This window comes from Chenopodium album, chromosome 23, assembly GCF_948465745.1.
Source record: "Chenopodium album chromosome 23, dcCheAlbu1.1, whole genome shotgun sequence".
NCBI lineage: Eukaryota > Viridiplantae > Streptophyta > Magnoliopsida > Caryophyllales > Amaranthaceae > Chenopodium > Chenopodium album.
This window is the reverse complement of record NC_137856.1, coordinates 36304499-36323262: the sequence shown is the minus strand read 5'-3', so window position 1 is coordinate 36323262 and position 18764 is coordinate 36304499. Positions and strand designations below refer to the sequence as shown.

Below are 18764 nucleotides of genomic sequence, written 5' to 3'. Positions count from 1 at the left end.
GGATGTTTCAATCAACCACATCTCTAGAGTCCTTCCAAAGTGCATATACAACTTAACAGCAATGAGCACGCACGACTCCTAGTTTCACTTGTATTAGGACTTTATGTTGTTGGTAATTGGTAATCTGAACAATCCCCTGTTTTATTCCCCTGTTTTAATGTTCCTGTATGCTATAATCTTTAAGTTTGACTACCAATGTTTCGATAATTCTGTATTTTAATTCAGCTCACTATTGAGCTCTACATGTGTAATGTAATGTTAATTTACGGAGTAACAAATAGCCCAATTATCAATTCTGAACTAAAAATAGGATGTCATATCCCAAATTTTTTCCAAGGGTCTTGGGCAGTTGGTGTATGTACGTGTGCCTATAAGAGATAAGTAAATTATCTACTGTATACTTTAAGCATCTGTTGTTCATGCTCCATTTATATGCGATCAAGCTTTCCAGGCCAGTCCACCTTTATGATAAGTGATGAAGATCAATTACTTGTTGCATGAATTTTTTGTTAAACTGCAACGTATTAGGATTCATAATCTTGTAACTTAGCGTAATAGCAATATAGAGTACACTCCATACACATACATGTAATGCGTTTTAGGTGACACAAGTACAATGTAACACTAAGATTAGGTATACAAACTGTATCTTGGTTGATTCTTCAAGATTCAGACATTCCTTAGTTACATATTTTAAGTCATAAGCACGCAATGGTATTCCTTTCACATTAGCTAGTGGAGTAAAGAAGATATTGGACTAGCAATTGGTCAAGTTTCACGAATACTAATTACTATAGTAGATTGAATAATCTGTCCAAATCAAGTTTAACATAGATCATAGCTAGCTAATCGTTACGTTATCGAAGCATATTTTACTTGAATTTAATTTGTCCTTGATTTTCTAATTTTTCCAACTTCAAATAAAGACCATTACACCTATTCTAGATGTGCTTAAGGTTTTGATTTTTTATTTCCAAATTTTTAGACCCAAACATATTAGTCTGTTTTAGCCAAACTGTATTATATATATTATATATATAAGATCAGACATTATATATATTGTTCCTCAAGCAGAAAACTTTATTGAGTTTCATACACATAATCCAGCCGAATGAAACTAGCTAGAATCAATATGACCATCCATCCTCCCATCAAAACATCTCATCATCACCTTTGTTTTCTGTTAATTTTGTGGCTTTTCCTAGCCATTTTGAGTCATGCCACCCAATACAACATCGAGTGCATCCGTGAGGAAAGAGAAGCCTTACTTCAGTTCAAACGAGGAATCCAAGAGGATCATTGTGGAATACTTTCTTCATGGGGAGAGCATGAAGACGATGGAGGTTGTTGCCAATGGCACGGCATTCTTTGCAACAACCTTACAGGGCATGTCATGGCCATCAATCTTGGTGGTGTCGAAGCTGGTAATGATCATCATTGTCTAGAAGGTAGAGTAACTACATCCCTCCTTGAGTTGAAGCATTTGAAATATTTAGATCTTAGCTTCAACAACTTCTTAGGCCAACCTATCCCTAAATTTATCAGTTCCCTTGCCAATTTAGAGCACCTTAATCTCTCAAATTCCGGCTTTACAGGGAAAATTGCTCATGAATTAGGTAATCTTTCCCACTTAACATCTCTTGATCTTAGTGATAATGCAGTTGTTGTCAAAAGCTTGGGTTGGCTCTTTCGTCTTACTTCATTACGTGTCGTAAACTTAAGTGACATCGATCTTAGTGAAGTTCAAGACTGGTTACAAATAGTTACCAACCTCCCTTTCATAGAGGTCTTAAAGATGGATAGTTGTTATCTTCCTACAACAATTCCATCTTCACTTTCATATAAAAATTCATCATCCACCCTTCGTTTCCTTAGTCTTGCTTATAATAGCTTTGGTGATCCTTCGATATTTCAATGGTTGTTCAACTTGGGTGGAGTCAGTACTCACCTAGTCCATCTTGACCTCTGTGATAACTCACTTCCAGGTTCCATCCCAAGTGGTTTTCAAAAATTGCGTTCGCTTTCATATCTTGACCTCTCTTCTAATGCATTTGAAGGCCATATTCCAAATTACTTTGGAGATATGCATTCCCTTTCACATCTTGATCTCTCTGCTAATAACTTGAGTGGTTCCATTTCAAGTTGTTTCAAAAATATGCATTCCCTGTCATACCTCGATGTCTCTGGTAACTCACTTGGAGGTCAAATTCCTGAAATGATTTCGAGCCTAAAACATCTCATTCACCTCGATTTGTCTTGGAATAACTTTCATGGACGCGTTCCAAAAACCATTGGTAAGTTGTGTAGCTTACAATTCTTGGAGTTAAGCTACAATAATCTCACAGGAGATCTTACTGATGTCATCCAAATATTATCTGTGTGTTCTCACAAGTCACTGAGGTTTTTTAGTTTGGAAAACAACCATTTTTGGGGGTCAATTCCTAACACTATCGAAACATTTTCTTTGTTGAGGGCACTTTATCTCGATGGCAACCAGCTGAACGGAACAATCAGCCAGGAGATTTCAAAACTTTCTATGCTTGAGACCTTGCGCCTTTCTTCAAACTCTTTGATAGGTACTATCTTTGACAGCCATTTTGCAAACTTATCGAGTTTGCGCAATTTGTACTTCTCAGAAAATCCTAGATTGTTGGTTAACATTAGTGTTGATTTGCTTCCCCCATTTCAGCTAGACACCATATATTTAAGCTCTTGCAAGATAGGCCCTCGTTTCCCAAAATGGTTACAAACCCAAACCCAAATCTCATGGATTGATATATCAATAGCCGGAATTTCAGACATAGTTCCTGCTTCATTTTGGAGCTCGTTGTCATCCAAACTAGAGTACCTGAATATGTCTCACAATAACATTCATGGGGTACTCCCTAGTAATTTGTCGATCACCCTTAGCGAACTCCCTCAGATAGACTTGAGCTCAAATTCCTTGGAGGGTGCAATCCCTTCATTTCTTGGAAACATTTCCTCAGTATCCTTAAATAATAACAAGTTTTCTGATGCATCTTCTTTTTTGTGTCCAAAAAATAAGATGGTCCTCTCTAATCTTGACCTCTCAAATAACTTGTTATCGGGTGAGCTTCCTGATTGTTGGATGTACTTCGACAAGCTATCAATCCTGAGCTTAGAAAACAATAATTTAACTGGAAAGTTATCAGCATCTATAGGTGCCCTGAAGAAGCTCCAAGCATTGCACTTGCGAAACAACAACTTTTCGGGTGAACTGCCCATGTCCTTACAGAATTGCACATCTTTGGTTCTCCTAGATGTTGCATACAACTCATTTACTAGCTATCTACCTCAGAGGATTGGGAACAATCTTAAAAATCTCGGTATTCTCAGCCTTCGAAGTAATAGCTTTTCAGGGGTTCTGCCTTCAAGCCTTTGTCAACTTTCACATCTACAAATCTTGGATCTTTCACTTAACCACTTCTCCGGAAAGATCCCAAGATGCATATACAATTTAACGGCCATGACCAGCACAGCAGATCTCCTGCCTGATATATTATATCAGTACGATTTTTCTGTACTAATCACATACTTTGATTCAGAATTTATCATGTGGAAAGGAAAGGACCAAATCTTCAGGAATTCTCTAGGACAAGTGAAGTTCATTCATATGTCTAACAATATGCTTGAAGGCGGTATTCCTCAAGGCATTTCTAGTCTCATCGGTCTTATTTCATTGGACTTGTCAGGCAACAAGCTGAATGGAAGTATTACTCCCAAGATAGGACTGCTGACAGCATTAGAATTGCTTGATTGGTCCAGCAACAATCTTTCTGGCGCGATCCCAGCAACTTTTGCTAATCTAAATTTTCTAGGAATGCTCAACTTGTCATACAACCACTTGTCCGGAAGAATTCCAACAGGCACTCTACTGCAAGGCTTTGATGCCTCAGCATACATGGGAAACCCCGGGCTTTGTGGAGCTCCACTCGCGATATGCCCTGGAGATGAACCACCTAGCAATAATACATGGAACGGAAATGATGATGTCGCTCAACAAGATGTGAATGATAATAATGACGATATATTTCCAGGATTGTATATAAGTGTCGTACTTGGTTTTATTATAGGCTTTTGGGGAGTTTGCGGAACTCTGGTGATCAAAAGATCTTGGAGACATGCCTTTTTCCGAACCTTAGATTACATGAGAGACCGAGTCTATGTAATGATACATCGTCGTTGAATAGCCAAGGTAAGGCCTTTACTGTCAAGGATCAACCTTAATTTCATTGTACAAAGTATTGAGGACTAAGTATATGTAATGATACTTGTTTACAGTTAAACTTATGACAAAGATCTAATCTCCTCTGTGAAGCAATAATGCAACTAGCTATAATCATCTATAAACCTATACTAAAAGCGAAACCTTAAATGACATAGACTTTTATTCGTCTAGGACAAGTGAAGTTTTCCCTCCAATTTTATTCTTTTATTTTAATTATTACTCAATCTAAACATATCTTAAATTATCATTTTTGTCGATGAACCTAATGATATCTTTTATTTTAGTAAAAAAAAGAAAACATGTCCATGTCTAATTTATCAATAATAAATTAATAAGGAACTCAATTATACTAAAACAAATCTAAAGTTATGGTAAAATAATTTCCAACAAATAAACATTTATAAAAAGTCTTAATCATTGAAACAAAAATATGTACTACCTAATCAAGTATCATTTTTGTAACTAAAATTTATTATGTGTACAAAATTACTTATTCAATTAATCTTTTTTTTTTCATGCACAAAATGTAAACATAAATATATTTCAATTGTTTTTGTGTGTAATATTTTTTGAATTAATTGTAAAAATAGATCTTAGTAATATCCGTGCATGCACGGGATTTAACCTAGTATAATTCTATTTGTAAATTCGCAAAATGTATCTAATATTTTGGGTGATTATGCAGGAATTTGCACAAGTGTACTGTTCGAGAGTCAAGGAGAAGCTGATACAATAATACCTTTATAAAAGATCAGCTGTTGTATACCTTACTTTTCCTTTATAATGTAATATGGACCATTAAACCTTTCAACTTGTTGCTATAATACTTTGGAATGAAGAGTAATGTAGTATGATTAATGTTTATTATACAGTAATATGGTAGTTGGAAAATCTAGTGTGGATTGATCTAAATTTTTCGGGTCATCAATTTGATGGCCTGATTTAATTTGATTAAACTTTGACTTTAGTTGAATTGAAAAGTGTGATGTATTCCATTTTTACAAATTTCCAATTTACTAGTATTTCATTTAGAGAAAATCATCAACTATGCTCTTATTATATTAAAGAAAAGTGTGATTTTTTAAATTCGTCTTATTATGTACTCTGTATTTTGCATATTTGACGAACTTTTTTAAAGTTTATGGGTATTTCATAGTGGGTTAAATCTGGTTGCAAATATAGGCCCCTAGCAATGTGGTTGGGTTTTCAAATTATATATACATTATATAGGCATATGGTGTATTCTTCAAGTTGGGTGAATGGTAGGTGGTTTGGATTTGGATCTCAAACTCTCAATCCATATCAATGTTTCGTGGATCATTTTCTAAGGTGTTATCAGTTCGTATCAACTAAGTTTTCAAGACAAAAAGTAAGTCATATCAATGCTAATTTAAAGTTTTATCACAGAGTTTGTATCAAATAAGTTTGCAAGACTAAAAGTCATATACTCACATCTATGCTAACTTGTAATTTGATTAAGGATTTTTGGGTACGTATCAATTAAGTTTGTAAGACTGGTAATAAGTCATATCAATGCAACTTTGCACGCAGTTTGATCACGAAGTACTTAGCTATGTCTTGTTAGATGCAACTCATGTAAAAATTCATAAATTTTCTTAGTTCATACTTCGTACATAGACTACATACATAGCACCTATTAAAATCAATACTATCTGTACACTATGTCACCTTACAAACTAATTGCACATGCTGCCGTATTGCCAAAGACCGCAGCAGTCTTTCTCCAAATGTAACTATGTAATTTAAACTCCTTGACTCCTTTGTTTACCTTTAAAAGAAGGTACTCCCTTTGAGCCATTGAAATAGTCTAATAATAAATTACAAAAGATATTTCAGTATTTCACTTATTTCAATCCTTGAGTAACATATTCATTCTTTCAATTATTTGTGTGCATTTACAAATAGGAAAAATTCATGCTTTCAAATAAATAAAACAACTCTTATTAGTGTATAAAACAAGTCATGCTTTCAAATAAATAAAACAACTCTTAAGTGTATTAGTGTATAACTGAGTTTCAGAGTCATGAGCCTGAGTTTGACTACCTGAAGAGTTTGGAAATAGAGGAGAAAATCAACAAGATCAGATGGTGCCAAACTGCTAACAGTGCTTTGTTTCTTTTGTCTACCTATTGATCAATAATAATCAAGCTATTCTACTCTAATTATTTTCCTACTCTTTCTAATTTAGCATGGTATCAAGAGCAGGTTAAATTTTGGGACCGTTCACAAAAATTTCCCCCCTGCCGGTGGGTTAGAAAGTTGAACCCGCCGGTGGGATTCATATAATTTGCTTCCGCTATATTAATACTCTTTGAAATTTCTATTCTTTAATTTGAATTTTTTTTTTGGTTAGTGGAGTATGTGAGTTGTTTTCTCCGTAATACATCTCCATGGAGATGAAGAAAAGCCACGTTTGGCATACGTTTTATTTTATTATTTTTAGAAAAAAAAAGGTTTTGTAGGAAAACCACGGACACCAGCAAAGGGCCGTAGCATGCATAAGACTACGGACACCAGCAAAGGGCCGTGACAGAAGACTACGGACACCAGGAAAGGGCCATGGAAGAAGATCACGGACACCGGCAAAGGGCCGTAGCAGAAGACTACGGACACCAGCAAAGGGCCGTGCCAAAAAAAAAAACCATGGACACCAGCAAAGGGCCGTGGCAAAAGATCACGGACACCAGCAAAGGGCCGTGGCAGAAGACTACGGACACCAGCAAAGGGCCGTGGCTGCAAAAGCTTGTTTTTTTAAAAAAAATAAAAAAAAATAAAAATAAAATTGAAGGCGACATCAACAGAGTAGTGCAACTCGATCGACTTCAACAAATTGATGAATTTCCAATCGCAACGTTCGTGTTACTGCCGTTACGATTGCGGGAGGGTGTTAGAGATATGGGATATCGGAAAATATATGTCTGATATATTTTCCGTAGATATCATTAAAGGAATAATATATTTAGGTTTATTTTATGTTAAGATATATTTAGAGAATATATCTTTAGGGTTTATGATTATGTTAGTATATCTTTTAGTATATCTTTTTAGGAATATTGTTTCCTATCTTATATTCGTAGGTTTTGTATAAATACTCTACCTATTGATCAATAATAATCAAGCTATTCTACTCTAATTATTTTCCTACTCTTTCTAATTTAGCATCATCCTTTATATAACTACAATTTTTCAAGAAACAAAATCAAATTTGTGCACAGTTATTGATGAGAAGAAACGTAGAGAAAGTGGGTTGTAAAGATAAATTAATTAACCAAGCTGTTATATAGAGTAAATAGTTATTTTTAATATATGAGGCACGCAATATTTTATGAATGGAGGATGTATAAACTAGAGCTATTTAGCAATACCACATTACCACGTAATCGACAAATTTGTGGGACAAGCAGAAGTTACGCCAAAATTTTCAAAATGGGTCCATTGAAGTCCAGCCTTGACAAATCTCCGTACCATTATATTCTAGTCATATGATATGATGGCTAAATTGGAAGTTAATGCAATACTTGTACTATGAAGACTCTAGTCCACCTCTACCCCAGTAGTCAATTAGTACGACAGAGATAGTTTAGCAAGAATCAAAATCACAAACACCACTTTCATTGAATTAGTAATAACACGCTTAAGACTTGACTAACTTGCTCATCACATTCATTGTTTCATACAAGCAATCTAAACTACTCGTAGGTGGTTTTATTTTTCTACTTTCACTTATTTTATGTATCGAATGGAAAATTATTAGACCATCGACATGGGCTACAAGAATTTGTATCTTGATATGATATAAAAGTTATAAGTCTACAAGTTTTACCAAAAGTATGTTGCATGGTGTAGGAGTTTATAGGTATTACGCAGCGGAAATAACATGAATCATATTCATAAAGCACCTAAACCAAGGATCATTGCATAACACATAAAGAACACATAATTATATCTTTGAAGCTTGATTCCACGTGCGATCAAGCAAGAACAAGGGGAGATAAAGAACCTCAAGTGTGATTCCTATACTTGGTCCACGGGCACAGATTAAGACCTCCACTAATGCTAGTTAATTACAATTGAACCCTTCAATTGACCTTCTACGGAGAGGAGAGACATACTAACCAAGAACCACCACGAGCCACCACCTATGGGCGCCGGCCATACGGACGTGAGGGGAGAGGGAGAGCCGTGAGTTAGAGAGGATTAGGGTTTTGGGATTGGACAAGATGCCATGAAAAATATAGAATTAGAGCATCAATAAACAGTAGGATGATTTGTTGATATATTTACGAAAATGTCATGTTAACTAGGATGGTTTGTTGATATATTTACGAAAATGCCAATAGATAAACAAATTTTGTTTATCATCAAGATGAATGGGGGCTCCCTCGATTTTCAAATTATATACTTCCTCTGTTTTTTAATAGTTGCAACACACCTTTTATCACGTTTTTCGATGAGTTGATTAAATTATGTGAACGAATTAATTAAGCTATAAAATTTTAACTGTAGTAACTTATATCTTTCTTCTTATCGGTGGTAAATTTTGTGATGTAATTTATTCGTTTACCTAGTATAATATCTCCTTTAAAATGCGTGTCAAAAAAGTATGTTACAAGTAAATAAAAACGGAGGAAATATATACTGGTATTATATAGGTATATGGTGTATTCTTCAAATTGAGTGAATGGTAGATGGTTTGGATTTGCTCAAACTCTCAATCCATATCAATATTTCGTGGAACATTTTCTAAGGTGTTAACGGTTTATATCAACTAAAGTTTTCAAGACTAATAGTAAGTCATGTCATTGCTAATTTGAAGTTTTATCACGGAGTTTGTCTCAAATAAGTTTGCAAGACTAAAAGTCATATCAATGCTAACTTGCAATTTAGTTATGGATTTTTGGTTATGTATCAATTAAGTTTGTAAGACTTAAAGTCATATCAATGCAACTTTGCAGTTTGATCACGAAGTGCGTAGCTGAGTTTTCATGTTTAGATGCAACTCATGCAAGAATTCATAAATTTTCTTAGTTCATACTTCGTACATATCGTAGCACCTAATAAAATCAATACTATCTGTACTTTATGTCACCTTACAAATTAATTGCACATATGCTGCCATATTGCCAAAGACCGCAGCAGTCTTTCTCTAAATGTAACTATACAATTAAAAGTCCTTTTTTTTTTTTTTTTTACAAGAACTTAAAGTCCTTGACTCCTTTGTTTACCTTTCAAAAGAAGGTACGAAAACTCACTTTGAGCCACTGAAATCGTCTAGTAATAAATTACAAAAGATATTACAGTATTTCACTTATTTCAATCCTCTAAATATTAACAAATTTTTCCTTTCAATTATTTGTGTGCAATTACAACTAGGAAAAATTCATGCTTTTAAATAAATCAAAACAGCTCTTAAGTGTATTAGTGTATAATACACCAACAAGAGTTGGCTCAAGTGGTAAGCAACTTGATGTCCCTTAAGGAGGTCTCGGGTTCGAGCCTCGCCGTATGCAGAAACTCTTGTTGTGAGATTCACTCACCATAAGCCTGAGTCGGATCTGGATATAGTTGAAGCTAAGCTCTGATGAACCGGGTGGGCATCCTAAAAAAAAAGTTTTAGTGTATAATACAATACTCATCCTTTAAAAAACTACAGAGACATAGTGCGGGATGCATATACTTGAGCTATTAGTCATACTACTTTACTACGTATCACACAATTTTGTGGGACAAGTAGAAGTTACATCAAAATTTTCAAAATGGGTCTATTGAAGTCCAGCCTTGACAAATCTCCGTAGTCTGTACCATTAGGGGGTGGTTATATTCTAGTCGTATGATATGATGGCTAAATTGGGATTTGGAAGTTAATGCAATACTCGTTCGATAGAGATAGTTTAGCAAGAATCAAAATCACAAACACCACTTTCATTGAATTAGTTATAACACGTTTAAAACTTGACTAACCTGCTCATCACATTCATTGTTTCATACAAGCAATCTAAACTACTCGTAGGTGGTTTTATTTTTCTACTTTCATTTATTTTATGTATCGATTGGAAAATTATTAGACCATCGACATGGGCTACAAGAATTTGTATCTTGATATGATAAAAAGAGTTATAAGTGTAAATGATTTTAGGCTACAAGTTTTACCAAGAGTAGGTTGCATGGACGATGGACCCCCACTATTTTTATTTTTCAGCATAGTTTAACCACCTAATTAAGCTAGCATAGGAGAATGTAAATACCTAATATTATACCTAAAATAACAAGATAACCCCAATAACATTGACCGAATAACTCTGTTATATTTGCCGAATAGTCCTTATAATAGTGACAAAATAACCCATGTAACACTAACGAGGTAACACTCACCTACTCGTATAAGAATTATCTAGTGTTAGATCAAACTACTAATTTGCAACTTTTTTAAATAAAAAAAAAAATAAAAAAAAGTACAGATAGTGAGTAACAATTATTGGTCTCAGTGCTTCAAAAGGCATCCTCATGTCATTCTGCACCGCTATTTTGAAGATCCAATTTGGCCAGTAATGTTCCTGTTTTTGCCATTCCGATGTACGGAAATTAATTTGTTCATGCATAGCAGCAGGTCAGGAATTCTAATTTACCCCCCCTTTTTTTTTTAATTCGATTAATTCTCAAAACGAATAATTTGATTGAATTACAGTGATTAATTTCAATTTTATTCTTATCTTATCTTTTGCCATTTTTCTATCCATTCTTGTTTTCAAGATTCTAACTTGATTATACTTGTATAAAATAAAATCAATGGGACAATGGGAGTTGTTCGGAAATTCCAATTACATTTCTGGACTATATGTTGTTAGTCAGTGAATTATATATGATGGTTAAATTTGGAAAGTTATGCAAGTTGATGACGAACTATGACCGTGTTAGTTGGTTCAAAGTCTTCTAACTTCCCATGCTCGTGTGTGTTCGCAAATGATAGGTCACATTTCTATTTTGAACTTAGTATTAAGTTTAAATAAATACTCCATAATTTACAACATTTAACTCAATTGATTAAAAATTACTACGAGTATACTTTATTTTGGTAGTCTATTGTGGTACGGAAGGAGTAGTATGAAAAGTGCGATTTGGTAAATGAAAGATAATTTGCGTATACGTACATAACACGAAGATTCCTCAATGTTGTGTTATCCAAAACTTGAATTTGGTTTGGTGAGAATCTTGTTCTCTGACTTTTTCAATTTCCACAAAGTAACCTAGTGAATGATGATGCAGTTTAGAGTTGGACCAGGTTTACTAGTGCAGTAGTGCTTACACAATGATGGTTTTTATACAGCATAACCATATTGACTTATTGACAGTGTTTACACAGTTTTCCTGTTTTTATATATATCTAACACAATAGTTTAATTGGTATTCATTTACAATTTGAATCCTTTTGATTTTCACCCATAAACAGAAATGCCTTACCATCGATTTTTGTGTGTGGTTTCTTGGCTTTTGCTACCATGTTATGTATTCCCTGCTACTGCAGGGATTATTAAGAATGGCAATACTGCTGTTGGTGTCCAATGTTTAGAAAAGGAGAGGAGAGCCCTGCTCCAATTTAAACGCGGTATTGAAGTTGATCGATGTGGGTTGCTGTCTTCTTGGGGAGACCATGAAGAACTCCACCAAGATTGCTGTCAGTGGAAAGGTGTTCGCTGCAGCAACCAGACAGGCCATGTCGTAGAGCTCCATCTTCGTGGGGTGCATACGAATGCCCTGAATGATCGTTGTCTGAAAGGTACGGTTGGTGCTTCCTTACTTGACCTTAAGTATCTGAGGCACTTGGACCTTAGCTTCAATAACTTTCTTCGCCAATCCATACCTGGCTTTGTTGGTTCCCTTACCAATTTAATGCATCTTAATCTCTCTAATGCTAATTTTAAGGGAGAGATTCCTCATCAGCTTGGGAATCTCTCCAGATTAAGATCTCTTGATCTTAATTGTCGTTTTGAACTGAGTCCCCATGATCGACCTTATGTGAAAAGCTTGTCGTGGCTTTCTCATATAACATTGTTGAATGACATCAATTTGAGTGGTATCGATCTTAGTAATGTCACTGATTGGTTCCATATTGTTAACAACCTTCCTTATCTAAGTGTCCTTAGAATGAGTGAGTGTCAGCTTTCTGTAACATATCCTCCATCACTTTCATATGTTAATTCCTCTACCACACTTAGTGTTATCAGCCTTTCTAGCAATGATTTTACTTATGCTAATATATTTACGTGGCTGTTTAGTTTGAGTGGAATTAATACTACCTTGGTACACCTTGACCTCTCTTATTGCTTAATTTTGGATAACATTCCAACTAAATTTGGTGGAATGAGCTCTCTTTCATATCTTGATTTGAGATTAAATATGCTAATAGGTCCAATTCCAAGCTCGATTTGGGATATGCCTAATCTTTCATATCTCTCTTTAAGTTGGAATGCACTTGAAGGCTCTATTTCATTTCCTGACAAAATTTCAAGTCATAACCTCACTCATCTTGATCTCTCTGGGAATTCTTTTCAAGTCAGCCCGACTCTTTTGAAATCCCTTGGTCACTTATGCAGTATACGAGAACTTGCCTTAAGTAGCCAAAACCTCCCCTTTGAGTTCTCTGCCATTATGCAATCCCTATCTGTATGTGCACTCCACACACTCGAGTCTTTAGATTTGAGTAACAACATGGTTTGGGGCTCCATTCCTGATACGATCAGTTCATTCTCTTCATTAAGGGAGTTACTTCTATATGGTAATCAACTTAATGGCACCATTAGTCCAGCTATTGGAAGATTGTCTAAGCTTGAGCAGTTAGATCTTTCTTCGAATACCTTGTCAGACACTCTTTCTCAACACCACTTGTCGAATCTGTCAAGATTACGTACGTTGTATTTGTCAGAAAACGCTGAACTTGTGGTGAATGTCAGTGATAACTGGATCCCTCCATTTCAACTCGACTCCCTAACCCTGGGTTCCTGCAAGTTAGGACCTGATTTCCCAAAGTGGCTTCAGACTCAAACCAAATTCTCCTGGCTTGACATATCCAATGCCGGGATTTCAGGCACTATTCCTGCTTCTTTTTGGGAGTCATTGCCATCCAACCTACAACTTTTGGATATGTCTCGCAATAGTCTTTACGGGACACTTCCAGAAGTATCGATTACCTTTGACCTCCTCCCTCGAATAAACTTGAGTACAAACCACTTCAGTGGTGCAATACCATCCTTTCTGGTAAATGCTTCGATGTTGTACCTCGACAACAACATGTTTTCTAAGCTGATCCCTTTCTTGTGTCCTAAAACCAAAACAAATATTACTTTTTTAGACATCTCAAACAACATGATTTCAGAGAAGCTTCCAGATTGTTGGACGTATTTTGACCAATTAACATCTCTTTACTTGGATAACAATAGTCTATCAGGAAGCTTGCCTGCATCCATTGGTGAACTGAAAAACCTCCAGGCGTTGCACTTGCGCAACAATAAGCTTTCTGGAGAAATATCTATGCCTTTAGAGAAATGTTCATCTTTGGTTATTCTCGATTTAGCTTTGAACTCATTGAGAGGATATATACCCCGTGGGATTGGGAATAGTCTAAGAAATCTCGGTGTTCTGATCCTAAGAAGCAATAAATTTGTTGGGGGTCTACCTTCTAGTCTTTGTGAACTTTCTCATCTCCAAATCTTGGATCTTTCAAGTAATCGTATCTCTGGAACGATTCCAACATGCATACGCAAGCTTACAGCAATGAGCAACACAACAGATCTCTTGCCAGTTATTGGTAAGGCGGGCATATATGGTTCATCTGATTCTGCTAAGCTTATGTGGAAAAGAGCAGAACAAAGTTTTAGCAACTCTTTGGGTCTTGTCAAATCCATTGATATTTCGAACAATATGCTGGAAGGCCAAATCCCCTCTGGAATTTCACTTCTAACAGGTCTGATTTCTTTGGACTTCTCAAGTAACAATCTGAGTGGAATTATTCCTCCCAATATCGGAGAGTTAACATCTTTAGAGCTGCTTGATTTATCACACAACCGACTGTCTGGAAAAATACCTGCAAGCCTTGCCGAAGTAAGTTCTTTGGCAATCTTGGATTTGTCAAACAATAAACTAGGCGGAAGAATTCCGATTGGTACTCAGTTACAATCGTTTAATGCTTCAGCATACATGGGGAACCCCGGACTTTGTGGTGATCCACTCCCCAAATGCCCTGGCGATGTTCCACCTGATAGTGCAATGGATGTAGATGCCACTCAACACAAGGAGAGCAGTGATATTTTTCCTGGATTGTACATCAGTGTGGTGCTTGGCTTTATCGTAGGGTTTTGGGGAGTTTGTGGGAGTTTGGTGATCAAGACATCGTGGAGGCATGCCTATTTCCGGTTCTTTGATAACATGAAAGATAGGCTCTATGTAGTTGTTACTCTGATCAAAATCAAAGTTCTGAGGAATTTTAGAAGCTAGTTGGTAAGTCTTTAATCTCTTACTAGTTCAATTTTGTTTAATCACACTATCAATTATTTAGAGATCATTACTTGATTAGCTCTGTCCTCAGCTTAGCAAGAACTGTTCTATTAATATTGTGTAGCTTACTTTGTTATAGATAAATCTTAAGTGTAAATTTTCTTATTTCATATTTGTGTGATCGTATCTGATATCGGAGGGGTTAACTTATCTTTTACAATTTCCTTTTCTTTTGCAGTTTATACGGTGTGTATATTGCACAAATGGCCCAGTAGATGAGTAGAGCAGATCTTGGCCTTAACCTGAACTGTTGTTTATATCTGCAAATCAACATTTGTGTAATAATTGATAAGTAGTTAATTTTAGTTATACTAGCTTCTTAGAAGTATATTACTGCAAGGATAATACTTTATCAAAATTATACAGGTTTTCTACTTCATAAAGGAGGCACGAAGAGTAGTGATGTAGATGGTATTCGATATCGAATTTCTGGTGCCATTGTAAAACTTTAATAGTTAGGGTGTTGATCAATTGTACTTGCACTTGCATACTACTTATAATATCTTACTGTCGTAATTTTATACACTTTGCCAAATTGATTGTTCTTGAGAGCAGTTAGAACTTAGAAGATGTTAAATTTGTCAAAAGCAGGAAATTTCAGTAGAATTTTTTGAAGATTTTCCATCATCAAAGGTGGAAATCTTCTGGCGTTCGGTCCATCTAAGAGGCAGCTTTGGGCTGGGCTGACTGCGGTGTGTGCTGGTATATATCTACTCCGTAATAAATACTCTGTAATTTAGTTGGATTATTATAATGGTTAATAAATACTCCCTCCGTTCCACAATGATGTTCTTGTTTTGACTTTTTGACTTTTTTAAGAAAGAGAGAATCTTCTAAATTTCTCTTAATCTATAAGAATAAATATAGTCATGTGGGATCTAGTTTGATTCGTCTTAGTGAGTAGATTATTAATATCTAACTTTTATAATTTTTGCTAGTGTGAGATTAAAGATATTTACAGTCAAAGTTGGGTCAAAATTTGCATCGATTTACGAAACAGGAACATCATTATGAAACGGAGGGAGTACATTACAAATAGCTTAAGAGAGTATTAGTACGAAGTATTTTGACATTTTGTGTAAGACATGATGTCGTGTCATTTTTATACAAAGTATGGAGTATGGAATATGGCAACATATCATTGGATAAATGAGGATGACACGTGGTGGACTAATGTTTAATGAGCAGTTGTCTTTCATATGAAAACTTATAAACCTTATTTCAATAAAAATATTTTAATTTAACCAGATACAAATGTTAATCCAATAATATCTTTATAACGGAGTAATATAAATTACAAAAATGTTAAAAACTATACATAGATACATTTCTATGACTAAAAATTTTCTTAAGTGTAAATCATTCATACTCGTATTATATAAATGGATATAAATAAAGGGGAAAAAAAAAGGTCAAAATGAAATGAATATTTTGAAACAGAGCTTGTAGATCCCTCCGTCCCAAATTACTCGCAACATTGACTTTTTGCACTATTCACACATCTCACTTTGACTATCTTTTTTAGCTATTATATGACAGTCAATGTAATCATGTAAGATGTTGTTGGGTTTATTTTCATGTATAGTTTCTTAATATAAAATTTTTATAGACTTTATAAATATATAATAAAATATATCAACGGTCAAACATATGCATCGGCAAGTGTCCAGTCAAAACGTTGCAAGTGGAATAGAGGGAATACCAATTAGCTAATTAATAAAATATGATTGCTACTCCCTCCGTCCCTAAATTACAATCCTGTATTCCTCTATTATGTGAGGAATAAATGCTAGAAACAGGAATGTAATTTAGGGACGGAGGGAGTACTAAATATCGTTTGAATTATATAATGATATTTGCAATTAACTTAACAATTTAAACACTTTTTACATAGTATTGTCAAACATAGTCTCAATTCAGACAACCAAGGTATTCAACTCTATTAAAATTATGAAAGAGTACTAGTAAAACCTAAGTACCATATGTAATGTTTATTATAATCGTCAGACATCTCTTGATCCAATATACCCCTCTTTTAGTTTGTGATGTTGTTTTCGAAACTGAATTATACCTCGAGTAGGAAGTCAGCTTAATTAATTAATCATCTTTTCATTGATCCATTGGACTCGGACACATAAACTTATCCTAAGTTACTATGATCAGTAATCACTAATCCAAGTATAAACAAGATTATCATCATCTTTACTTCGTTAATGTCAAAAGTTGGTTGGGCTACATTTAATGTCAAATTCAATTAGTAATGTTGTTATCTAGTTAAACAATATATTAATCTAGTTAAACAATATATTAATTAGTAAATGTAGACACAAAATCATCAAAGAAACAGAGCAAATCTATTGATTTATGTTAAAAAATAATGGTTTGTTCACTTGTTGGGTCTTTGATTAATGTGTTGTCTAAATGCATAGCATTATACACATGAAATTTATTATCAATTGTTTATTTTATGATGAGGTTGTCTACCAAGTTTCTTCAATGTTTGGCTATTTCCTTACAGTTTGGATTAATAATCTAATTAGAACTCTCTTTCTTTCCTCTTTAAGTGAGACACTTGGTTTAATTATCATGTTACTCGCTCAAGCTCTCAATTTTGTGTTCATAATAGTTTTTAATTAGGAGCTATGTTTAAGCTTAAGAATGCAAAAGTGATCTCATTATCACTGACACAAAATAGGTGTTGTAAACTCCTTGTCCTTTTAAAATGGAGTACTCCCTATGTTTCTATTCTAGTGCTCTACTTTGACTGGATATCTATGTACTCTACAAATTCTTATGTACTCTATATACCGTATAGTCCGTATTTGTCTAACATTGGTCAAAGGATGTAAGGTGAATAGTGCAAAAATCTCAACGGGCGAATCACTTTTAAATGAGGGAGTGTATGGAGTACATCATTTTGACTTTTGTATTATGCATATATTAACTTTGACTACATAATACAAAATTACAAAGTATTAGAGGTGACAAAAACTGACTCGAAGACCTAATTCGATAAAACCCAATTCAGATTTCTATGTAATATTGATTTATATAGATGCAATATTGATTCCGTAAAATATTATAGAATTAGTCTTAGGGTCTGTTCTCTTCAGCTTAGTTTCAGTTCAATTCAGTTTAGTTCAATTCCTAATTTCATTCTCTCATAAACAGTTCAGTTAAGTTATGCTCATATCAATTCAGTAAATCAGAATAGGCTTTAACTCATATATTTATAATATCAACTTTTTATGTTCTTTTACTACAGAGTCATAGACAACAAAAGATTTTGATGTTAAAAGTCATTTGACATGTGTGCAGAGTGTGCTACTGGTGCATTTATTGAAAAACGGAAGAAATAATACGAAGTATATTGATTAAGATTTAATGGACACTTAAAACAAAATTTAAAGCTTCTACCATTAAATTTTCATAAGATTTTATTCTATCATTGACTTCCTTTAAATCTATAAGTGTGGCTTAATTAAGATATGAAAATGTATGATGCAAAGTACTCCAACCATTATAAATTTGAGATCCACTTTACAACCTCCCCGTTTTGTAATCTTTGACAATTTTGACACACAACTTCTCTCTTTTGGTCATGTTAGAGAATTACTCATAAATCCTCTTTTTATTTTTTTTAAACCTATGATCCACTTGCTTCCTCTACCCTCACATGCTCCAATTTCTCAATACTGGTATATAAAATGAATTCACTAACTTTCATGTTCCTTGTATAAATATTCATGTCACTTATGATGAAGTCTTTGGAGACAAATCTAATTTGGCATTAAAATTCATGTTGATCATCAACACTTGTACGAAGTAGTAGTTAACGAACATCTCTAAATCTTCAGAACAAAGGAAGTATTAAGTATACAATCTACCCCCAAATACAGTTACATAAAATGAAACCAAATTTAAAAAATACCACATTCATCACATA

General features: G+C 34.4%; 2 protein-coding genes across 2 annotated transcripts; both read left to right on the top strand.

The window, feature by feature from the left end:
- Nucleotides 1–1132: 1132 nt before the first annotated feature.
- Nucleotides 1133–3777, top strand: LOC145607523 (receptor-like protein EIX2). Its single transcript, XM_081663150.1, has 2 exons — nucleotides 1133–3624; nucleotides 3714–3777. The coding sequence occupies exons 1-2, from the start codon at nucleotides 1133–1135 to the stop codon at nucleotides 3775–3777; spliced, it is 2556 nt and encodes an 851-aa protein (XP_081519276.1).
- Nucleotides 3778–11719: 7942 nt separating this feature from the next.
- Nucleotides 11720–15763, top strand: LOC145607522 (receptor-like protein EIX2). Its single transcript, XM_081663149.1, has 2 exons — nucleotides 11720–14761; nucleotides 14997–15763. The coding sequence occupies exon 1, from the start codon at nucleotides 11720–11722 to the stop codon at nucleotides 14756–14758; it is 3039 nt and encodes a 1012-aa protein (XP_081519275.1). The 3' UTR covers nucleotides 14759–14761; nucleotides 14997–15763.
- The last annotated feature ends 3001 nt before the right edge of the window (nucleotides 15764–18764 follow it).